Consider the following 25,430-nt stretch of genomic DNA (forward strand, 5'->3'; position numbering starts at 1 on the left):
CAAAACACTATTGTGTAGATGTGCAAACCAAACAACAAGCTAATGTGGGCCAGGCTGTTTTCAAAACATTATTTCAAACTACTGCAACAGATAAGGGTAGTCGCCGCTAAGAGTTGGTACTGCTATATAATATATGCACAGTGTGTAATCTGCAGATCATATGCCTCGAACGGAAAATGCTACTTACCAGTATGCATCTGTTCTTGGCATGTAGAGCTGCAGAGTTACACATGCCCAGCCGCCTCCCCGGCTACCCTGGTCTGTTCCAGTATTATCTTAATTAGGTGCTGATTACATGGGCAACCTTCCTTTTCTTGCAAAGCTCCATCATTTCCCTAATGGCGAAAAATAATCTGAGGATGGAGCCGATGCCCATGCGCAATGTGGTCCAAAGGAGGAGTCACCTATCTCGTGACTTCCAAAGATCTTTTCAGGACAACAACAAACTGCAAACATCAGGGCACAACACTAGGTGGGGATCTATGCACAGTGTGTAACTCTGTAGCTCTACATGCCAAGAACAGATGCATACTGGTAAGTAGCATTTTCCTTCTGCAGACCGTCCTCGCCATCAAAAGTTCTGAATGTTTTAAACACTGGATAGTTCTTTGATAAAGGAAGTACTTGATTGCTTTTAAACCCACCTCATGATTTATGGAGGTATATAGTGATACTACATTAAAATTGACTAACAATAGTCCATCTTGAAAATCGGTGTCTGCAAGAATTCTTAAAAAATCACAGGTATCCTTAATGTAAGAGTTTAATGGTCACTATAGGTGCAATGAAATTCACTTGCATCGAAACATTTTCATAGAGACCCACAGATAGAAATTATAGGTCTCCCTGGCTGATTCTTCCTCATACCATCTCTTTATGTTTTGGTTTAAGGTTGTTGTAAGTTCAATGATTGTACTTGATTTCAATTTTTTGTAGATTATTTCATCATCAACTGCCTTTTGGACTCCTTCATGTATAACCGCTATATTTCCTCCCTTGTCTGCTGGTTTAATTTCAATCTTATCATTTTTCATGAGATCATCAAATGCTTTTCTTCCTCTACAAGTTGTTTTCTTTTTTATTTCTTTGCAAGTTGTTTCCCAACTTTTCCATATCTGATATGACTAAATCATAATGTGTCAATTCTATTACTGGGGGTTAACACAGGACAATATTTTGATATACTTTTTAATTGTGTACATCCATGTCTTAGCGTATTAATTTCCAACTCTATTAGAATCTGAATTTCTGTGGCTCCATCATCCTGTAGACTCACATTAATTCATAAGTTATTCGGTCTCCTGTTTGTTCAATGAGCAAATTTGTCTTTGGAATGTTCTCCTTTTTATGTATGATTTTATATCCTTCCTTTTAGTTTTGCTAGTTTAAATTTTCTTATATACTTGTGGATGTCAATTTTTGTTTCTACATAATCATAGTGTTTCTCAGGGCAGACACTTAGTCCCTTGTTCAAGAGTTTAATTTGATCTTGATCTAAAATGAAACCCGACAGATTGATGATGATTGTTCTCCGCTCTTGATTTGTATGAATGTTTCATTTCTTCTGCTGATTGCGAAGGGGATATTTGTTTTTTTTCTGACTCCCAGTCTGTTTTTTTCCCTTTTACGACTTAATGATTTTCCCCTTTCATTGTCCCCTTCCACGACCTCTCCCCTTGCCTCTGCCTCGTTCTGGTCTCTGATATATATATATATATATATATATATATATAGTAATTTCATCTCTTCTAAAAAAGTAGTGTTCGAGGCATATGACCTGTAGATTGTATACTTGTGCATAGATCGCTATCTGGTGTTGGGCTTGGATGTTTGCACTTTGTTTTTGTCTTGGAAGTCTTGGTAGTCACAAGGTAGGTGACTCCTCCTTAGGACAGAAGTACGCATGGGCATCAACTCCATCTCCAGATAGTTTTTTTTCCCCCACCAGGTTCGGATGTTATTTGCTGCGCTCCGGGTCAGTGTCGTTTCCGAACCCCCTTCAACGCGCAATCCCTCTCCACTCAACGGTATTGTCTCGATCACATTTCCTTTTCTACACGTATCTTCAACATATATAAAATCCTCTACCTTCGACGCAGGCCGTTGGGCCTATCCATGCCGACCATGCCAACAGTCAATGGAAAGGACTCCTTTTAAAAAATGCCCCGGTGTGGTGCTAAGTTCCCACACATGGACTTACACGAGGTTTGTAACCTCTGCCTCTCCCCGGAGCAAGAAGACCAGAACTGCAAGGCCTGTTCATCTTTCAGGTCGAAGAAAACCATCCGTGACTGTCTGATTCAACGTCACGAAAAGTCTGGCGGAAGCAGCTCGATTCCGGACATCTTTGGAGCAGATCCCAATCTCCAGCCAGAACAACAAGCTGATGAAGGTGAGATATCCGTCTCTAAAGCAGACTTCTCCGACGTCAAAGATCAGGCAGTCACCCTGGTTCAGCGGTCCGTGAACCCCTCTCCCAACCAAAACCAAACCTAAGGTTCTGGTAACATCTTCGCCCTCTGGCTCAGGTCGACACGGGCAACACGTTTCATCAAGGCACAGGAGTTTGCTCCCTTTACTTTCTAATTCCAAAAAAGGATGGCTCTCTCAGGCCAATACTGGACCTCAGACCGTTAAACCTCTACATTCAGTCAGACCACTTCCACATGGTCACTCTCCCACAGGTGCTCCCACTGCTTCAATAAGGCAACTTTCTCTCCACTCTAGATCTAAAGGACGCCTACTTTCATATTCCCAAGCACCCCGCTCACTGAAAATATCTCCGGCTCGTGGTCGACGGTCGACACTGTCAATTCAAAGTCCTTCCGTTCGGAGTGACTACAGCACCCATAGTCTTCACCAAGTGCCTTGCAGTATTGGGAGCTCACCTACGAAGACAACACATTCATGTGTTCCCTTATCTGGGCGACTGGCTCATAAAAGCCAAATCACACAGCAGCTATGTGCAACACACACACACAAAACAATTTAGCTGCTTCACAACTTGAGCTTCACTGTGAATCCCACCAAATACTATGTCTAACACACAATACCTAGGAGCTACAATAGACACTTCAAAAGGCTTAGCATACCCCAACCCTCTCAGGATAAGCAGTATGCAAGCTCTCATATCCAAATTTCAGCCTCAACACTCATTACCAGCTCGAGGGTTCATGCAGTTGATCGGGATGATGGCCTCTAGCATTCTCATCGTCCCTTATGCAAGACTCCAGATGGGTCTCTTACAGGAGTGTTTGGCTCTCTGCAGTGGTGGAATACACAAAATCTTTCCTAGGGGCGGCCATTGTTCGACCCGGTTCCACAGATAGCGCTAACAGCAGACGGATCGCTCACCGGCTGGAGAACTCCTCTTCAAAACTATACCATTCAGGGTATATGGACCCCTCAACAAAAACAATACCACATAAATTACCTGGAACTACTGGCAATTTTTCTGGCATTAAAATCCTTTTCAACTCCATCTGGTAGGCAAAGCTGTCCTGGTCCGTAAAGACAACGTGACAGCAATGTACTACATACAGAATCCAGGGCGACACACACACTACACTTTCACACCTAGCTCAAAGCTTATGGAGATGGGCCATTCCGCAAAACATATATCTCCTTGCCGAACACCGCCCAGGTGTACACAATCAGATTGCAGATCTGCTCTATTGTCATACACAGCAGATCCGAGAATGGGAACTTCATCCTAAAGTTCTTCTTCCATTTTTTCACATGTGGGGCCAAATCTGTTCGCCACACATCAAAACACAAAATGCCCAAGCTTTGCGCCCAGGTATCCACACCCACTGTCCAAAGGCAATGCGCTATGGATGAACTGGTCAGGCAAATTTGCTTACGCTTTTCCACCTCTCCCACTAATAAGTTAGTGGTTTGGAAGCTCAAACAACATTCCCTCACAATGATCCTGGTTGCTGCAACATGGGCCCGATAACAATGATTCACAACCCTCTTGGAACTATCAGTAGTTCCTCACCAAAAACTGGACCTCTCACCCAAGCTTCTCACCCAGAACCATGGAGAGATAAGGCATCCAGATCCCAATCAAATCAACCTTGCGATCTGGCTCCTGAAGTCTTAGAGTTTGGTTATTTCAATCTCCCACCAGACTGCATGAACATCATTAAGGAGGCTAGCGTCCTACCACCAGAGCATGTTACGCCGCAAAGTGGAAACAGTTTGTAATTTACTTTACAAATAACAAAATCAATCCACTAGATGTTTCTTTTCAAAACATTATATATTATCTCTTACACCTACAACAATGTAACCTAGCATATACATCCATAAGACTACATCTCGCGACAATAGCAGCTTATCTCCAAAACATACACCACTTGTCTTTGTTTAGAGTACCCGCTATTAAAGAGTTTATGGAAGGACTTAAAAAAATAATTCCACCTAGAGCTCCACCCTCTCCAGTATGGAATTAAAATATTATTCTTACCAGACTCATGGGTCCCTCTTTTGAACCTCTGTACAAATACGAACTACAATTCCTCACGATTTCCTAGTCGCTATCACATCTCTCAGAAGAGTTAGTGAACTCCAGGCATTAATCATACAAGAATGATTTTTACAAATCCATCATAACATAGTGGTTCTTAGGCCTAACCCAAAATGTCTACTCAAAGTCGTTTCAGACTTCCACCTTAACCAGTCGGTTGAACTCCCAGTCTTTTTCCCGCAACCAGACTCCGTGGCAGAACGGGCTCTTCAGACATTAAAAGAGCAATACTTTACTACATCGAAAGTACAAAATCCTTTAGGAAAAGTAAACAACTCTTCGTGGCTCTCTCCCCACCTCATAAGGGCAATCCCATTTCCAAAGCGGGGATCGCAAGGTGGATTGTTAAAATCATCCAAATATGCTATCTTAAAGCCTAACGCACTTAGAGCTCATTCCACGGGCAAACTAGGGGCTTCTATGGCATTTTTAGGAAACATTCCCCTAGATGATATCTGCAAAGAAGCAACTTTCACAAAATACTATTGTGTAGATGTGCAAGCAAAACAACAAGCTAGTGTGGGCTAGGCTGTATTAGGAGCACTTTTTCAAACCACTGCAACAGATACAGGTAGCCACCGCTAAGAAAGTAACTGCTGTATAATCTATGCACAAGTATACGATCTACAGCTTTATATGCCTCGAACGGAAAATGCTATTTACCAGTATGTATCTGTTCTTGGCATGTAGAGCTGTAGATTCATATTCGCCCACCTGCCTCCCTGGATACCTCTATCTGTTCCAGTACTATGGTACTTAGATACATTACACATGAACCTCCTTTTCTATTTCTTACTAACTCCATCATAACCCTCCATGGCAAAACAATCTGGAGATGGAGTCGATGCCCATGCGCACTATCGTCCTAAAGAGAAGTCATCTACCTTGTGACTACAAAGACAAAAACAAAGTGCAAATATCCAAGTCCAACACCAGATGGCAATCTATGCACAAGTATAAGAATCTACAGCTCCAAATGCCAAGAACAAATGCATACCAGTAGCATTTTCCTTTCCTTGATCCAAGGGGGGATTCTTTCTCCCTCACTGGCATCAGTATCTTATTTGCTTATTGTTGTATCTGATTCATTACCAACTTGAATTTTCAATTGTTTGAGTGTCTCAAATCTTTTAACAAATGTAAAGATAGTTCCAACCTCATCATCTTTCATCATGCCTGAATTTGTTTCCCTTCTTTAATTTCATTTTCAGATTTATCCAATCTCAATTCCATTTCTGTTCTGAATCAGTTTAATATATATATACACACATACATATTTTACCTACTACCGGGCACAAGTAGGTAGTTCTAGTTAGGGTGTAGTTTCCATAGAAAGAGTGTTTTTTATTTTGCCAATAACTTTGGCGTACTTTGATGAATCTCTGCGGAATGTTCACAACTAGTTCGACACTCACCTCAGCTCTGCTTGAAAGTTTCTGAGTGATCCGTCGAGCAGGGGCCGAGAAAATGGGGGGTCCAAAAACTCATTTTCCCTAAGTTAATGTTCGTAGGAAACTTTAGACAAGGCTACAACGAAATTAACACAAAATTTGGCAGAAAGGTAGCTGTTGGCATAAAAAGCTACCTTTTTGTGAATTGGTGTAAATCCTTAAAGTAGTAGCGGAGTCATTTAAAACAATTCAGATATGAAACCAGGTACTTGGAGGATCCGTGACCCCTTCTGTGATCTCGTGTGGAGATCTCATTGGCTACTAACACTTCAAACCAGGAAGTGTAGGCAGCCATCTTGTGACTTGGTTGAACTGAGTCACAGGAAAAAAACTTAAAGAAAAGAGGGCAAGGCAAACATCCCATGACCCCCTAGGCCTCTTAGAGGGGTCTCATAGGGACACTGCAAGGCCAAACAGCATTACAAAAAAATTATAAAACTGCAGAGTCACGCTGGATCTGTGCCTCCTGCCGAAAGAAAACAAAACTAAGCACGGGTTGCAGTGCTTAGTTTGTATTCGGGCCCCAGGTGAGCCACGTCCTTGGGGCATGTGTAAAATATATAGTAGGGGATGCACAGGGCCCCCCTTCTTTGATCCTTAAAGCCCCGGGGATCGCCACCTCCCTAGGGAATTTTCATTAAACTATAGCGCGATTTCCCTAGGCAACCACTGTGCCCTGGGGACCTCCACCTCACAACGGTAAACAATTATTACATTTTTCACTGACCATGTCATGAGTGATGTAATATGTGAGGTTATAAGCAGTGCATTGCGGGGGTGAGAGTCATAGTTAACTCCGCTCATTATAAATGCTGAGTGCTGTATGAGGGGCTCTATCGGTGAGTGTGTGTGTGTGTGTGTATGGCTGTGTGAGTGAGTGGATGTGTCAATGGTATATGGGTGAGTAACTGGGTATGTGAAAGGCAGTATAGGTGAGTGATGGGGTAAGAATGACTGTATGGGTGAGCGTGTGAGCGTGTCAGTGACTGTATAGGTGAGTGAGTATGCGTTAGTATCTGTATGAGTAAGTAAGTGGGTGTGTGATTGACTATATGGGTATGTAAGTAGCTCTATGGGTAACTAACTCAGTGTGTGAGTGGATGTATGGGCGTATGAGTGGAGGTCAGTGACTATTAGTGAGTGGGTGTGTGTGTGTGAGTGTGGATGTGTGTGTGTAAATCTATGACTCAGTGAGTGGGTATGTAAGTAATGATGTGGGTCTGTGAATGGGTTTGTGAGTGGTTGTGTAAGAGTGGTTGTATGAAAGGTTCTATGGAGATGTGAGTGGGTGCGTTAATGATTTTTGTTGATGGTGGCATTTGATATGTCATAAGTGATGTCCTCAGTGATGTCACTGACCATGTCATGAGTGATGTAATATGTGAGGTCATAAGCAGGGCATTGTGGGGGCATGAGTTATAATTATCTCAGCTAACTATAACTGCTGAATTTCACTGGTTTTGTGCAAATGAAACTTGAGCCCAACTTTAATGTCCCTGTAACCTTTGGTTTTTAGGTTTCTCCTGAGCCAGCGCATGTGCTGGTCTGGCGAGACATTTAGTAGCTGCTTTGAAAAGTGCTACTTTGCAGGCCAACAGCTTGCTATCACAAGCACAAGCGCGCGTGTGACGTGCACAGCTGCCATTTGGTTTCTTTCATCGCGCGTGTGAAGGCCCTCCCTTACCCCCTCCCTTCTCCCACTCCCTCCTTGCCTTTGTATGGCGCCTGATAACTTGTAGCCGTTTAACTTTCATTATTTGCAAACCTCTGCAATCTTCCGGTTGTTGTCCACAACCACTCGTATACCCGTGGCCTCCTTGCGCACTCTCCTAGCTCAAGCCCACCTCGCACCTACTCTTGTCCGCAACCATTCGTATTCCCGTGGCCTCCCTGCGCATTCTCCTAGCTCAAGCCCACCTCGCACTTACTGCGACCCTTGATATGTTTTATCACCTCGTTCTCTTCCTTGCTCCAACATGATCCGTCCATACACACAATCACGTCTTTTGCCTCTGTTACCCGGTGGTCTCGCATCCCCCATACCTCACGGCACTTACCTCTTGTATACACCGACCGTTATCTGAAGCCTGCTGACTGTTCTGTGCGACGTTCACTCATGAGTCACGTGCTCCTATCATGTACACGTGAGTAAAAGCATTAGAGGGAGTGGATACCATAGAGAACAGAACAGCTACTAGAAAGCTTTCTGACATAACTTCCAGCTTCCGTGACTGGTCTGATAGGTGGTTCGGCAGCAGAGGTATCTCGCCGTCTGCGCATATCTTATAGCTCTCTCCTAGACAGCAGAACTATCTCTTCGGTTACAAATATCGCACAGCTCTACCTTGGACACCAGAGCTATCTGATAGGTTACAAATATTTTACAACTTGAGCTTTTTTTAAATTTATTGCTGTTTTATATATCGCCTACTCGACCCGAAGGTATAGGAGCGCTTTACATGAGTATCAGTTACATTGCGCATGTACCAGTTCACATGTAGGAGCCACGAAATATGCGGATATTAAGCAGGGATACCAAGGGCTTTCTTAAAGTCATGCCTCTGGTGAGTGCATGCTGTTTGTACGGCAATCCTAGCAAAACTAAAGTCAGTAGACGGGGGTCATTCACTGTACTAAGGCAGTTTATCAGCCTTGCTAGGCGCTTCGCCCCAGCACAGTGAAGGAGTTCCACGTAGCCTGTGAACTTCCCTCACCTATTTTTAGGTAGCTTTCATATAGTGAGAAGTTGGTCTAAGATAAGGACATGAGAGCGCTTTACGCGTGCCCCAGGCTACATTAAAGCATTTTTTATTTTGAGGCATGACGAGAGTATTACGCCGTTTGCCCAGAATCGCAAGATGTTTAGCGGAGCCGAGAGTCGACCATGCTGTCCCAATTACAAAATCGGTAGCTCTGCTCGTTGGGCCACATTCCCTCGTTCAGTTGCTCCTCCTTTTATCTGTCCGGAAATGCTTGGAAACCTTACAGAAATGTCAGATTCAGACTGACAGCAGAAAATGTGCCATGGCAACTCAGTGAAGATTGATAGTGCGTGGGCATTAGATAAAATAGTTCTTCCAAGGGTCGCAAATAATATATTCTGAGGCCTCAGCACCGGAGGTATCCCTCCGTGTGCGCATATCTTATAGCTCTTTCGGTCAGGTTACAAATATTTTAAAACTCGAACTCAGATACCAAAGTTATCTGTCGTATTGTACATTTCTTACAACTTGGGCCTTAGACAACAGAGCTACCCTTTAGTATGCAAATTTCACATGCTAAGGCCTGAGACTGCAGAACTTCCCTCAATTTGCATATATTGTGTCCCTTAGACTGATTGTATCTGTCTTCGAAGAAGTTTCTCTCTAGTTGCACCTATCTTACTAGTGTATTCAATTTACATAAATGTTGGTTTTAGTCAACAGCGTTACTTCTCAGAAGGCACATTTCATACAGCTCGTCTTATACAACCGAGCCCTCTCTCAGGTTACATATATCATACAGCTTGTATTTAGATAGAAGAGATACTGTTTTAGTATAACCAGTAACCCCATAATGATTCCTGAAAATCTTGCATGTGCCCAACTCTCTGCCAAACCTATGTTAGACATACTTGAAGAGAGTGCTGTAATAACTGCTCCTCACTTGTCGGTGTAACATGGTACTGCAACATCAATCAACAAGTGCAGACATTCTACAATAAGATTATTGTAGTATTTGTATATTGGTTTCCTCTTTGTGAGCCAGACTGTGACCGTACGCGTGCGTATGCTATATGCTAGTGAGTTTATGCATGTATCTTTGTCTGACTATGGATGTCTCACTCTTAGGTGTTTATCTGTTTGTTACGTGCCCACGATGCAAAAAACGGCTGACAAATTCTGGGGACAAAGACTGATCAGCTTGGCAGACTGTAGAAGAGGGTACTCTTGAGGTGGTTATGTGTGTGTGTGGGCATTAACCCAAATGTATATCTCAAACTAGACAGTGTGATTGAGGCTGTGGCTTTTGCTTTGCATTCATGTTAATTACCCTACTAATATTCTGCCGCGATGAGGCTATATACAAAAGGCTGTGGTAGCTCTGTACTAATATGCGCAGAGAACTAGTAAACACGCATTGGCATAGCCAATAGGTCTCGCCTTTGGGACCTTATAAGTGTTTAGCCGTGCAACAGTTGATGTTGTTGCACCAAGGATTTTGTGCTGCATAACTAAATACTTATAAGGTCTCAAAAGCGAGACCTATTGGCTATGCCAATGCTTGTTTCATGTATATCTGCATCCTATAGAGAGGGAAAAGAATGGCCAGATTACGTTTATTTTTAATTTTAATAGTTACACAAACAAGAAATTCATGCCGTTAAATAAAAAATGACTGTCTTCCACAAACCTTTATTTAAAAGAAAGTTGAAATATAAGACCCTGTTAACCAATAGACTACATTTAAAGAATAACACAGAAAACTGACACATTGCCTTTGAGAGGCTCACAGTACCCCCTGTATCCAATAATGCCTCACAGCTGACCGTTAGATCAGTTCATTTTCCGGCTCCTACTGTTAGGATTCTGGAGCACTGAGTTCAGCTGTTTTGACAAATTTGTCAGAAAATCCTTTTAAAACTCTTCTAAATAACATCTTGTCTATCAGTCTCTGTATCTAGAATACAGTGAACAGTTTTCATTAAAGAAAAAAATCTAATCTTCTTTGGCAATCAGAATACTTTATTTGAAGCAGGTATCGCCGTCTGTCACAGTCGGCGGCCAAGAAATCCACGACATTTAGGGGGTTGCAGTAAAGGAGATTGGAGGAAGACCGCACAACATCAAAACAGTTGGCGCCTCTTATTCTATTGACTTTGAGTAATAAGCTATGATCAAAATAGAGAGGTTCAACTGCTGCAAACTGATTCGACAGAATCACGACATTCTTCCATCTAGATTTCCCTCTCAAGCTTCAGTGAACATATCACCACTTAGGCTAGAGAGTTTGCAGGAATGTACACCTTGGGCGAGAAAGAAAGAGAAGACAAATATTACTGCACCACCATATACTATTTAAGTACACACACTTACTGGTTAAATTTGGCTTGAGGGTGAGTGAAAAGTTAAAAATGTAAATGTTATTAACAAAATATTTCACACATTTAAATATAGAAATTACTGTTAATGATGATATTTAAAGTTAGTAAGACTGAACCAGTGACTCAGAACTCTTGAGCCTGTAAAGCTATCTACTTTACAGGCCATACACACCTTTCATGCACCACACAAGCAAAACTGTTCACACCGCTAGCTTGGGCCCAGCACATTACAACACTCGCATCAACAAACCTAGACATTGTGGTGTTGGCAATTAACCTACTATCAATACTGACTCACTAGAAACTGGGGGCTGATGTATCAAGGGTTTTTACCCTTTCTCTGTAGGTAAATGTGATGGCACATATTGGGAATGATTCTTATGAAACCAGCCATTTCACCTATCAGTGAAAGAATGAACGCAGCCAAAATGTCACATATGATTTTGATGTTTCCTGATTCTCAACAGTTTATAAAATCATTAAATAAGACCTAAAATATGCTTCTAAACCCTGCATCTTTAGACCAAAGACTACAAAACTGAAAAAAGCAAAAGGAAGAAGAAATAGTATTTTAGTGACATCCCTTAACAACAAAACTCAAGCAGAATAATGTTAGCCCAGTCTTTCTTGCTGCTAGCTTGTATAACAAAGTTACATTGTATTGGCCCCTGCAGGAAGAAAAAAAAAATGACTCTTTCACTCTTTTTCCTTTTTTGAATTGCATTTAGTTTGTGGTTCTGCAGGTGTTTTTTCAGTGTTTATATGTTTACCCTGGGGAGGGATAGTTTCCTTTCGGGGGGTATCATCAGTTATTGTCAGTATAAAACTAAAACCGGACAGCCTAAATATAAACAATGATACAGTAATTGTACTTTATGATCATCGAAGACGTTGCAATAAATTGCTCCATAAATAGGTGTACTGAAGTGGTGTCACAAGCATTCATGTTCTTGTAGGAAGCGGTTGTGGTTGTTAGAGAGGGATGGAAGAATAAACAGAAGGTTGGCTAGAATTAATATTTTAAAGCAGTATGATTGGTTGTTCAAACAGGAATGCTTAGACTGCAGTTTTGAGTAAATTTGCGTAACTGGGTACTTAATATGTTACGCTTTCATACATTACCATTATTACTCCCAAGTATTTGTAAGTCTGCTGGACTCTTCTTCTGTCACGAGTTGCTGTTCTGGATGGGTGTAGGTTGGTTGTAATAGGGTGATACCCTGTGTCACATCACTGGTCTATGGCAGTATGGATCCATGTAGGGCGCATGAATGGAAATGCTAACATGGAGGATGTGTGCACATACCTGTTTGGCACTCTAAAGAGCCTATCGGAAGTGCTACTCAAACTTTGTTTTAATTCAGGTAGGACTGATGTTTTCACTCTGGCATGGTATGAATACTGTATGATTTAGTTTCAGTTCTGTTGCTCTGAGGTTTTAATGTAATGTTGCTATAAAATGATATAGGTGTTGCAAAGTATTAATTTCCCCTCACCTCATCCCCTCTTTCCATCCATTTCTTTTTTCTTTTAATGCAGACATGTTCCACCTTGTCCTTAGTGTCTGAGCCTCCTTCGCCAGGACTTCCAAGAGATTCACCATGCTCAGATCATTCAAAGTTGCTCAGTGCCCACACCGCTCGTCATGCTCCTTGCAGAGACTCCCCTCCTCTGTTCAACTTTAGCTCCTTTCCAACTCTTCGTATAGATGAGGATGGCTCTGGTTTTGTTGTCCAAGGATCTACCTCCACTTCACAACCATTGTACATTAGTAGGGAAGGAGGATCAGGAACCATTCAGACCACTCTCTCCGACATCTCTCCAGCACAGTCTGTCTCTCTGTTCTCATTTAGATCACATGAGAACTGGATCCACAATGGCGGTATTCCCCACTCCATCCAGGTGGAGAACCAAAAATCATCTTCAGACAACCAGATTCAACATCTGAGATGTGCTGAAGGGGAAGATATGGGCAGCCTTGGGCAGGGAGACCAGACCACGGAGATCAGTGCCACATCTGTATCAAGCTATCTCAGCCCCATGCAAGTGGAAAAGTCTTTTTCTGATACATTACTGCCTACATTTACTGAAAGCACAGTCAATTCTTTCTCAGAAAATGGAATCACAGAAGCTGTGATTGAGCAGCTTTGGTTACCAGAACCAGAAAAGGAGACCAAGCAGGACCACAATTTGGTGGAAATAAATGAACCTCTGTTGATATCCACAGATCGGAAAGAGATCTTTCCTGATTCCAAAGCCATAATGGAACCGGAGCATAAGCATTATTCCCCAGAAACATGGCCAAAATGGGGGGCTGAGCAAGAAGCCAAATCGGAGACTGAAGCAGCACCATCAGAGGGTGATAGCTGCAGAGGACAGGTACCTAAGGAAGACAGCGGTAAAGGAACGGATGATGAAGGAGACCAACACCGAAGCTCAACTGCATCCCCCGATTCTTCTGATAATGTTGGAAAAGAAGACCTAGAGTTGCTCCCTGTGTCCGAGCTCCAGCCTGTGGAAAGAATTTCAGCATCACGCCAGGCAGGCACTGGGGATGTGTGCAGTGAGAATATCGTTAGAGGGGTCGAAGGTGGTGGTTTGCTGGGCGTGCCCCCACCTTCCAGCATGGCTGTGAAAGCTACATCTTTAGCAGTAGCTTGGCTGTGTGATTGTCTAACATCAAAGGCCATTGCATCACGTGTGTCAACCGTGTTACCCATTCGAGGGTCCTAATTTCTTGTGCATGTTTGCATGTACTCGACCCTGTGAATAGAGCGGTAAGAGTAGAAATAGAAAAACATATTTTTACACCTGCCCAGTAATATTTGATGTACTGGGCGGGTATCGAAAGGTACAGAAGTTGGAGAGGAGATGCAGTGAATCCCTTGAGAGATTTTTGAATCCTTTAAGAGATTTTTGTTGTGCATAAACCCCTTATAACAATGCCCTTTTCCCCTCTTTTATAGAGTAATGACGTCCTCCCCAACAGTGTTACTGGACACATGGGGACTCCATCTTTGATCCTCCACCATTTTCTACAAATGCTAGATTACATCTTCTGCATGGAATTGAGGCCTGTGCTGTCATGGTGTTTTTAGCTGCATGATCAAAGTTAAAGTAGGTTACTGCTTGCTCTGGGTGGCTTTTCAAATGAGCTAACCCCTTCTGCTCTCTTTGTGGTCATGCTCCGGCTCGGTTTAGATTTTTTTGCCAGTGGTTTGCATTGAGTTGCGGAGCCTTTAATGCGTGTATGGTGAAACTTTTACCTTGTCGTCCAGATGAAAACGTTAATCAAGAGGACAAAAGAGACACCAAACGTGCACCCCATGACTCGTGACCTGTCTCCCAGACGCAAACTTGGTCCAGCCATATTCCATAAGACTGTGTCCCAGGATCGGCTCATAGAAGAGCTCCACGGCAAACTGGGGATTGGTAAACAAGAGCACTGGAAGAGCCAGGACGATGATTGGCTGACAGAAGGGGTGATTATTACATCCAGACCCCCTAAGAAGCAGCGGGAAGGTGGACAGCAGATAGAGAAGGTAGAGAAGATGGCATGGGATGTGCTCTGTCTGTCCTGCGGTTGATTGTAAATGATATTGAAGAAATGTGGAGTAAAGGAGTTTTTCCTACAAGTGCCAGTCAGGCAATGATATCCTTTTCTGTGCCTGTCTGATTGCACAAGCTCTGGTCTGTTTTTTGTTGTTTCACACCGCTTTTCTCTCTCTCTCTCTCTCTCTCTCTCTCTTTAGATAATTATTCCTCCAGAATCTCCCCTCCCTCAGAGGAGAACTATTGCAGTCCCTCCTTCTCCACCAATGAAACGCCATGAAGAGCTTTCTGGTTTTGGACACATAAAGGAGCCAGCACCTTATCCACCCCCGCCACCTCCCCCACCACCTCCGCTCCCTTATGCTCCAGCAACCCTCCTCCCACCTCCTATCCCATCTCCTCCCTTACCCTCCCAGCCGCCTCATCACCTCTTTCAATGGGAAACCTCTCCTGATGATTACCAGGAGCTTGCCATTTTGTGCGCTTCTCCACCGGAACAGCCACGATTTCAGAATCGGTCTACTGCCACAACTCCCACTGGAATCCAAGCTCCAACAGCAAGAACTCGATCTGCTCCCAAAGCACAAGTTTCTGTTGGTTGCCAGACTGACGAGGATCCATTCTTCCCTCCATTGCAGGCAGGCATCTTTTCCTCCAGTTTGGTGTGTTTTAGTACAATTTGACTAAGTGGGGGTAGCTCTGTAGGTCCTTTGTAGCCTACCGATTCTTTGCTGAAGTGTTTGGGCTCCACTGATGCCTATGTTGTAGGAATGATGATGAACTACCAGTGGAAGTTCCTGGACAGCAAATGTATTTAAACCTCCGTGACTTATGAGGTATTTAACCCCTTTGTTGCCCCACCGCCACCTTAAACCACTTGCTATCAAAGTTTTGCTTTTACTTACAGATGATCTGGACTCCACCAATGGTCAGACGGACTGGCCCGTATACTGCTCGTCCACCTCTCGGTCCCTCTCCACCTGAAAAGGCAGGACCCTATCTCAGCATGATGTTTTGTATTTGGTTTCCGTTGGCATAGTGGTTAATAGTTTTTGCATGGTGTGTTGTATGTGGCTTGAAATGCTAGGCAAATATGAATTACTTATTGTGTCTTGCTGTGGTATACTTATGGACCATTTTACCATGAAAATACAATATTCCTTTAAAGATTGACATTCCTTGGTTAGTGTTCTTTGCTAGTTCTGTTCTTCCTGTTGCACAGGACGTGAGGTTGCATGTTGTGCTGTTTGTTTGGTTAGTTTTGCCTATATAATTATTATGACCAATGTTTGGCATGGTGTGCTGTTTCTTTGTGACCTGTCAACATAGAAATAAGGCTGATTTGTTTGCCATGGTGGGCTATTCTGAGAATTCCTGTTGCCGTTCAGATAAGGTTGGTAGTTTTTGTTGTGTGCTTTTGTCATTGGCTCTGGTTGATCCAAAAAATATAGTTTGACTATTTGACATGACATGCTAAATCTAATGCACTGGATGCTTTGGCAGGATGGTTAGAATTTGGTGTCAAGGATTTCTGTCTCTATGGGCCTCTTGCCAAGCCTGTAAAATTGGTGTTCTTAGGTTTGACTCTGATTCCGTTGCTTGCGTCGCCATTAAAAAGCAGTTTCTTTGGCATGACTAACTACATTCCTGCTACTATGGCTTTCTTTGCTATGGTGGAACTATTCCTACAGATTTAGTTGAAAGTCAGCATTTTCATTTTTCTGTACTGCTGCAATTCATGCAAGGTACATGACATCCTACAAGTGCCTTGCTGTTGAAGAAGAAATGCACCTCCTGTTGGCTGCAGCATTGAGGATTTTTTTTTACATCTTTTGTTTCTTTTGGATACAGCATGGGTATTCTAGACTTCATTTAGGGATGCCTGTGAATGCCCTCAGCCTACTAGCACTGCATACGTGGCCAGGCATTTTCTATGCTGTTGGCTAAAATTGAATGTCTACCTGAATGTTCCATATCCCTCTAACTTTCATTCGGAAAAGGGCCGGAGCAGTTATTGTTACTCTCTTGCTGTGTCTCCAATTACTTTTATGTGCAACTTATTTTCCCTATTTGTATATCCTTTCATAGCCTCCTGCTGGGCCTCGGGCCCCGTTACAGTGGGCTCCATTCCAGGATGAACACTTGTTGTACAGTCCTTTAGACCAAACTCTCCCTCCAATGAGCACTTCTTGTGGGAGGAGCCAAACACATGTTGGTATCAGATCTTATGGGTATTTTGTGTGGATTGGTATTATGCTTAGTAATTAAGTTGTAGACTGGGCATTAGCTCTTTCAATGGATTATTCAGAATGAAATTGGTACAATGTTGATGTTTTTGTTAAGTTTGTTGTCATGGTTCATAACCCAAAGTCAGATATTTGCCACGTAAGAAATGTGTATTGACTAGTAGGTTAAATTGTTTTCATCCCCTTTTACACACTGAAGCCGTTGATGTCATCACTGTGTGGAAAGTACAGTCTAATAATGAGAGCATTGGGTGCATAAAACATGATATTTATTCCTCATATTTGACTCTTGCTTGTACAAGAATGTCTGGTTTCTTAATAGTTCATTTGCAGCCCTTTGTCTATTTCAGTTTATGGCCCAAGGGAAAGCTGGTAGTGGCTCCCCTCCATCTGCACCCCCAAAACCTGGGAGTCAACTGGACAACATGTTGGGAAGTTTGCAGTCCGACTTGAACAAACTTGGGGTAGCAACTGTTGCCAAAGGTGTTTGTGGAGCCTGTAAGAAGCCCATCGCGGGACAGGTGAGTGGTGGTGCCTAGTGTTATCAAAACAGCCAGTTTTTCTCCATTTGTTGAGTTGTTTGCCAGATGATACACTACTTTTTTGCTGCGCCAGCCTTTTTTGGATTCACGTGCTGTGCATTATTCATCTAGTGGTTGGGTCTGGAATATTTCTAAAAACCTTTTTGTCGTTCTACTCTTTGTTGTTGGTCGACATACCACCATTTGGTGTCCTCTGTTGATGTTGTCATGCTTCCTCCGGAAGCTCCCACCTTTGGTCACCATCTTCAGATTTTTATTCTGCCATTTGGTTTGGCCGTTCGCTGAAGGAGCTCCAACAATTGGAAGAGAAATTTCTCGAAAAATAGGAAAGACATTATCGGAAGTCAACTGGAGAGAAAAAAAAACATCAGTAGAGGTACCAAAGAAGTGTTTACAGAGAAGTGAGGGCCCTGTGGGTGATGATGGAGAAAACCCTGTTCTAGTTCCTGAAGAATTGCCATCACAAGTTTGCTCAGGAGTGTTAACATATGATATGCAACCTCTGCCTGCTAGTAACCCACCGAAGTGATGACTGCAACGGGTGCTCAGTATTCACCCACAAAACTCTGAGGGTGAGAGAGGCAGAGGAGATCCCACTACAATGTGCGGGGCCAACATACACAACCGTCTCTGCGATACCTGGGCCTGTCAAACGACGAGGAGAAGAGCATCGCCGAAGGACCAGAAGGAGAGACAGATACCCACATCCAGATAGTGGACGTTGAGACACAAAGGGGCAAAAGACTTCTCAAGAGGTAAAATAACCTTTGTCCTCAAAGAACTTAGGAGAGTCCAGAAATGTTGATTCTAAGAGTTAGAAAGGAACCTTCGCACGGAAGCACTCTGCAGCCACAGCTGTGCACAGGGAGAAGAGCACCCTCAGAACCATCGAAAAGGACACCCCTGCAGTAAATACTTGAAAAATCCAAGACGTTGAAGGGTGGTCGAGAAAGTCTCATTGACGTCGAACCAGGAGTGGTCAAAATCAGAGGGGAATGGTTCACCAACGGCACCACCTTCGAAGAGAAAACCAGAAATTCTCGATGCCGTACAACAAGCGTCGGAGAAAGAGAGGAAGACGAGAAGGCTCGAAGACAAAATGGCTAGTCTTTTACAAAAGAAAAGGGGACTTTGACAAAAATTTAAAACTATTTCGAATCCCTACTCAGAGCTCGCCAAAAACAGCAAGGGGAGAAAAGCGTTGAAGACTTCAAGCCACCCTTAACTCCTGAATCTCAGGAGAAGGAAGAGGAAATGTTATATGAAGATGAGGAAGAACAGGTGTACATGAGTTCTGAGTCTTCAGTATACCAAGAAACACATTGGCAGGATCTCGAAACAGATTCTCCAGAAAAGACTGTTGACACATATCCTTTGAGGTCATCACCCCCGATGACATTGGGATGTAAAATAAGTGATCAAGAAGGCAGCAGAGAGATATTGAGTTTAACTTGAGGAAAAAAAGCCTCAATCGTGTTTTCTATTAGAAACTCTCCTGTCCACACATTCTAGAAATCGATTTCTCCCTTTGTTGCCAAGTGTTAGATCAAGGGAAGGAAGCTTTTAAAGAGCCTGCCACATGTAGAGCAGTTATTCCTTGAGCAGAGAAGTATAAACATGCTTCTAAGGACCCATGTTGCATTAAAGGTACAGTCTAAGCAGATTCTATATTGACATCCACTGCTAGGTTAAGAGCAAATGTACTTAGCACAACCGGCCCACCTCCAGATAGGGAGAGTTAAGAGGATGGACCTTATCAGCCAAAAGGTAGAGGATTATGGCAAACCAATGGCGCACTGCAAATTTAAATGTGTTGCTCAACCTCCACGCCTATCAACATTGGAAAAAGATAGGAAAGTTAATGAAACACCTACCAGAACAGTATCAAGAGAGCAGCCCATTTGGTAGAGAATTGAAATAATATTGCCGACACCTGCTTGAAATCCTCTCTAGATGTTGCGGACAGATGATTATTGGCATCACAGAAAGAAGACCGGCCTGGCTGCACATTTCAGGTTTCAACCCGGGAGTCCAAAACATCATCTTAATTGTATGATTTAATGGGGGACAACTGTTCAGAAGTGCAGTAGATGACGCACTGAACCAGTTGAAAGTGAATAATGAGATGGCAAAATCATTGAGAGCATTACTGTTCAGAGGAAATATACATAGGGGAAACATGCCCTCAAGAAGACCTTTAGGAAGAGGGACTCCATTAAACAACCTTCCAACAAATATTTCAGGGAGGAAATCAGTCATACCTGCAATAACAAGAAGGTTGGCAGTACCAGTGGGGAGGGCAGTCCTTTTGCTGACGTCCATGTGGACGAGGACAACCACAAAGGGCAGGAACATCCCCTGCAAGCAAGTGACTTACCAATAAGCACATTATATACACCACTCAGATCAAGGAGTGTGTTAGCAAGAGAGATGAAAAAACAAAACACTCTCTTACAACTCCAAGCATTCCTACATCCAACACCAGTAGGAAGCAGGATAAAGATGTCCTTCAGGAGTGTAGTAAGATCACTTCAGACAAATGGATTTTGAACAATATATGTATATTGCATAGAATTAGACAAAATACCTCCAGGCAAGGGGCCAAGGAGAAAAATGCACTGCAAGGACGAAACAACTTAACTATGCAAAGAAGTAGAAAAGTTTTTGACATAAGATGCAATAGAATTGGTGCTAAAAAAAACAATGGAAATTACGCAACATATAAGCTAATTCCAAAGCTAGACTGGGCACTACATCCTTTCCTGGACCTAAGATTGCTGAACAAATATATAAAAAATTCAAGATGACCGCTCTGCAAGAGGTGATACCACAACTACAAGTATGGGATTATAGGACAACAATAGACAAAGGCTGCTTATTCACACATTCTTAGGAACTGAATTCACAAAAGCGTCCTCAAATTTGAGGTAGATAAAAAAAACTCTATTCGTTTCAAAGTGTTTAGCAGCAGTGACAGCACTTCTTTGAAGGCGGGCTGTTCGAAATGGCAATGTTGGTCGGCTAGGGCATGTGCCAAAGTCGGGCAGAAACCAACACGCTAATCAGGATAAGGGAGTTACCCTCCTAAAATAACACCTGCTCACCCCCTTTGTAGCTTGGCACGAGCAGTCAGGCTTATCTTGTGTAAAAAATCTGCACATTACCAACAGCAATACAGTTTAAGCACTACAAAAGGACTCCACACCAGTTTAGAAAAATATCCAATATTTTTATATACTTAAGACAAGACCAAATACGATAAAAATCCACAGTACATAAAAATCTTCAGTTATCAAAATATGCTTGAAAAACATTTCATTGATGTTGATAGCCCCTTGATGTCGATAGCCCCGTCCGGTTGGGGAAAGCTTCTGGGAATGATGGCTTTCTGCATCCCTTTGATACCAAACGTAAGACTCCACATGAGTCCATTTTAGGAATGGCTACAAGTTCAATGGCCACTGAACACGGGAAGCAGACAGACTGAGCATACGAGCATCAAGGTCTCACGAATGGGAACTGAACCAATCAGTACCCACAGAAATCTTTCAGAAATGGGAAATACCAGAGATAGATCTGTTTGCATCGCCTCAGAACATGAAATGCCAACGTTTGCACCCAGACAATACTGCCACCAGTCCGTGGGGAATTCACTGTGGATAGATTGTTTAGGGAAATTTGCGCGTGCCTTTCCAACTATACCACTACTTCACAAGGTGATCAACAAATGCAAAATAATCAGCATGACTCAGATACTAATTGCACCAAGGTGAGTGAGCCAAACATGGTTCTCAGAACTAATAGAACTATCTCAAGGAATGAATCACAAATTACCAAACTGACAAGATCTGCTATCAATGCAAGAAGGAAGACCGCTTCATCCAAGCAGCATGGCTCCTGAAGACTTAGAATTCAGCCACCTAAAGATATCAGAAAAAACAGTGCCGGTCTTGATAGAAGCAAGAAGACCAACTACTTGAAAACGTTAGATAGCTAAATGGAAAAGATACTCACTGTGGTGTCTAAAAGAAGGATTATTGAAAAAGATCCCAAAAGATAAAACAGTACTGAGGTACTTAACACATCCTCCTGACTGCAAATGGCTTATGAATCCTTGAAGGTTCATTTAGCAACAATAGTTGCGTACACTAGGGGTCACATTGAAAGAAGCTTCTTCACGTCACCTGTCATTGAGAGTTCCTAGAAGTAGCAAAAAGAATCGTACCTATAAAGAAGGTACCCGCACCTACATGAAATTTAAATATTCTGTTCACACAGTTGATGAAGGCTCCATTTGAACCGTTACACAGGCTACATTACTAATGCTCACACTAAAGACTGCCTTTTAGTGGCCATAACATTACTATGCGGAGTTAGTGAAATACAAGCACTCAACTTACTCACCTTACAGGAACCTTACTTTCAAATACACAAAGACCTAATTACCATGAGAACTAACCCTCAATTCATGCCAAAGGTTACCTCACCTCCACATGAACCAAAGTATACAGATACCAAGTTTCTTTAAAAAGCGCAGACAGAAAGGACATTACATACTCTGGACGCTAGACGTGCAGTAATGTACTACATCGAAAGCACAACGGCTGACAGGAAAACAAAACTGCTATTTATATAATTTGCTAAAAGTTTTCTAGGAAGACCAGTTACGAAGAACACAGTTGCACGATGGATAGCACAAACTATTCAGTTGTGCCACAAGAATGCAGGAGAGACATTACAAAAGACCCCAAAAGCGCAATCAACAAGAAAAAAAGGGAGCAACCATTTTACCTTTTTAGCAAATACACTGCTACAAGACATTTGTATGGCAGCAACATGATCAGTGCACACGTTCACAAAGCACTGTTGTGTAGATATTCAGATGAAAAAGGAAGCTCAAGTAGGACAAAAGGTTTTACAACATCAAATCAGCACACATCTTCAACCCAACCACCCCTGCAGTAACAAACTGCTACAAAATCAATGCACAGCATGTGACTCCAATATAGATTCACACTGAAAAACGTACAGTTTTACCTGTCGATGTAGTTCTGTAGCTTGAAGAATTTCCTGAATTCACAAGCGATCCCACCCTCCTCCGCAAATGAAGATGAGGAGGTAAAGAAAGAGAAAAATAGTCATTTGAAGATGGCGACCAAAGGTGCGAGCTTCCGGAGGAAGCACGACTACGTCAGTAGGAGACATCAAATGGAGGTACATCGAAGCCCACCAACAACAAGAAAACAATAAGAGTAAAAACTGTTATTTAGAAGCCTGCCAAACCCAACCACTAGATAGCAGAATAATGCACAGCATGTGAATCTAGACAAACCTCAAGCTGCAAAACAACACCGTCCGGTAAGAAACTGTATGTTTGTTGCTATGACAGTCAAACCGACAGAGACCAAGCACATTTCTCTGTGAATTATAGGCATTATATAGCCTTTGACCCATAGTCACATTTCATATCTATGTATGAGAGAGAGGGGATAACACACAAGCCTGACTTAACAGTAGGTCCAGGTCAGATCCAGTACTGTGGTTTCTTCACAGTTAACCTCTGAAGCTGTTGGTGATGAATGCTAGAAGTATGTCCCACATGGTATTTTAGAAACGAAAACATAATCAACAGTCTTCTAGATCAAACTTGTTCTAAGCTTTAAGGAAAATAAAATGGCTGCATTCTTTGCACAGTTAGCAAGTCAGGGGAAACTCGCTTGATGGCCTCACTTCACCCCACCCCTTTCTTAGGTAAGGAGGGATTAACATACAGTTAAGTCAAGAAAATTAATAATATTTCTCTTTCTGAAACAAACGCCTGTCTAGATCACTTTTCCTCACACTAAGGAATACACAGTTACTTGGATAGAATGCATCAACTGGCTGTGCCTTTAAAGCAAAACCTTCCTCCAGTTTTGGTACTTTCATAGATTTACATGCTTGAACCCTTCCTCGTCGTCGAGATACGAGTCCCCCGGTACCTTAATAAAGCAATATAGTGATGGGTATAGACTAGAAAAGGCCTAAGCCTCTTAGTTTAGTAGCCTATCAAATTAATTCTTTAACCCCTCCCACGCTGGTGACGGAACCGTTCCGCCACGCCCCTCGGGTGGGCTGTGCTGGTGACGGAACGGTTCCGTCACGGCCCGCTCGCCGCGCCTGCGCAGCGTGTTCTATTGAGCGGGTGGGCCGTGACGGAACCTGTAGGTGTTAACCAATCAGGGGGAATCACTCTCTAGAACACTCCTGTGAGAAGCTCCAGCCCCTTAGATTTTCCACTGCACGCCGTGCTAGGGTGTCTCCACTGCACTCTGCTCAGTTCCTTTTACAACTTCTGACAGAAGATTTTCAAAAATGTTCTCTTCAGCAAACTTCAAGGACATACATACATCTAAAATATGTACATACACACACACAAACACATATATAGATTTTTCATTCTCTGTATCTGTAATTTTGTGACTGAGTTTGACTACATCACAGACAAGGTAAACAAGGCCATCTTCAGAGAATGTGCCACTTGTAGGAAAAAGAGGCCGTACACAGATGACCTGCATAAAGAATGCATCTACTACCTTTACCCTTCTCACAAGGCTTCAGACTGTAAGGTAAGTTGTAACTTTTCTAATAAGACTCCAAGAGTCCATGAAGGATGACAACTTATATGGCGCCAGAAGCTTAAAAATAGAACGTAGCCTGTTTCAGACTCTGAGAGTGAACAGTCTACCGAGTCAAAGAGATCACTTAAAAGGCAGAGATTCTTCAGTCATCTCAGAATTCGCCTAGTAAGTATGCTAAGAAATCCTCTCATGACTCTCTGATGGAGGGCAAGCATGGAGTAAAAGGGTCTTCTCGTTCTCCACAAACGAAACCGCCTTCAAATACTATATCTGAGTCTCCTAAGCCTCTTCCACACCTGAAACGTGTAGGAAAGTAGGATATTTCTGGCACATACACCGCCACTTTTTGCCTGGTTTAGTGTGTTTTGGCTGTAGTTCACTAGGACCATGCTAACCTGGACCACAGTGGCAGTGCTCTCTCCTCTTGCTGGTAAGTACTTTGCATACCCCACAATTGGCATACTGGTGTACCACTGTATGTCCAGAGTATATGTTACTGAGGTACCCAGGGCATTGGTAAAACCAGGGTCTCAAATGGGCTGCAGCATGTAATATGCCTCCCATGGGAGCCCGTGCAAAGTGTCTACAGAGCTTGCACCGTAGATCTCAGCCAGGCTTGGGAAGTTCCGACCACACATGCCAACATGAAGAAACCTGTGAGGAAGACAAAAGGAGCATGTCAATAGTAGAAGAAACTAAAGGACTTTTGAACATTAGACCTAATCGGTCCTGGCAACTCGCATGATCATTTTTGTAATCACCAAATGCTCTTATCTGGTTTTAACCAATTGTTTTAGTTACTCACGAACACTATTTGCATGCCTTTTTTTATATCTTTAGCTTTGTATCAGTTTTAATTAACTTTATAAAATAAAGCCTTACTTAACTTAGATTTAAGGTGTCCCTTATATCATGGTCACTGCACTTTTAACATAGAAGTCACCCCTAAGGTAGGCCCTTAAGTCGAAGCGCAGGGTGCATGGTTCTAAGTATGTGGCTACCCCTGCACTTCATTCTCTGGGATATGAAAGTGCGGGGCAGCCATTTTTAGGTATGTAGTTGACAATGAAAATTTGAGATGCTCAGCTACATAATTACTACTCCGATCCTGGTCATGTTTGGTACCAAACTTGTTGGAATCCTGCAACTACACTGATTCCAGTGTTAGTTACGTAATACCATGTACTGGGGGGGCACCTTAGAGAACCCCTCAACACCTATCTGTGTAACCTTACAGGGTCTTCCTGCCAGCCCACACCTCTGCCGACCCTGTGTTCTGCCCCCCTGCTGTTTAGCACAACTCTGGCAGGGAAAGTTGAACAAAGGATTTCCTGTAAAGGAGAGGTGTGACCACCTCTTCTTAGGAATTAGGTAGTTTGGGGGGGGGGGGGGGGGGGGGGCTATG

The 25,430-nt window shown here is 42.8% G+C and overlaps 1 protein-coding gene across 2 annotated transcripts in view; it reads left to right on the forward strand.

Moving 5' to 3' along the window:
• PXN (paxillin) overlaps positions 1-25,430 on the forward strand; it is a 333,296-nt gene that overhangs the window by 273,950 nt on the left and 33,916 nt on the right. For both annotated transcript variants that reach the window (XM_086942871.1, XM_086942872.1), the window contains exons 7-12: positions 12,605-13,606; positions 14,344-14,607; positions 14,818-15,255; positions 15,525-15,605; positions 16,706-16,828; positions 17,214-17,384. In XM_086942871.1, the coding sequence (XP_086798997.1) occupies positions 12,605-13,606; positions 14,344-14,607; positions 14,818-15,255; positions 15,525-15,605; positions 16,706-16,828; positions 17,214-17,384 (2,079 nt within the window). The remainder of the gene's footprint in view (positions 1-12,604; positions 13,607-14,343; positions 14,608-14,817; positions 15,256-15,524; positions 15,606-16,705; positions 16,829-17,213; positions 17,385-25,430) is intronic.

The sequence above is a fragment of the Lissotriton vulgaris genome, chromosome 11, assembly GCF_964263255.1.
Source record: "Lissotriton vulgaris chromosome 11, aLisVul1.2, whole genome shotgun sequence".
NCBI classification, from domain to species: domain Eukaryota; kingdom Metazoa; phylum Chordata; class Amphibia; order Caudata; family Salamandridae; genus Lissotriton; species Lissotriton vulgaris.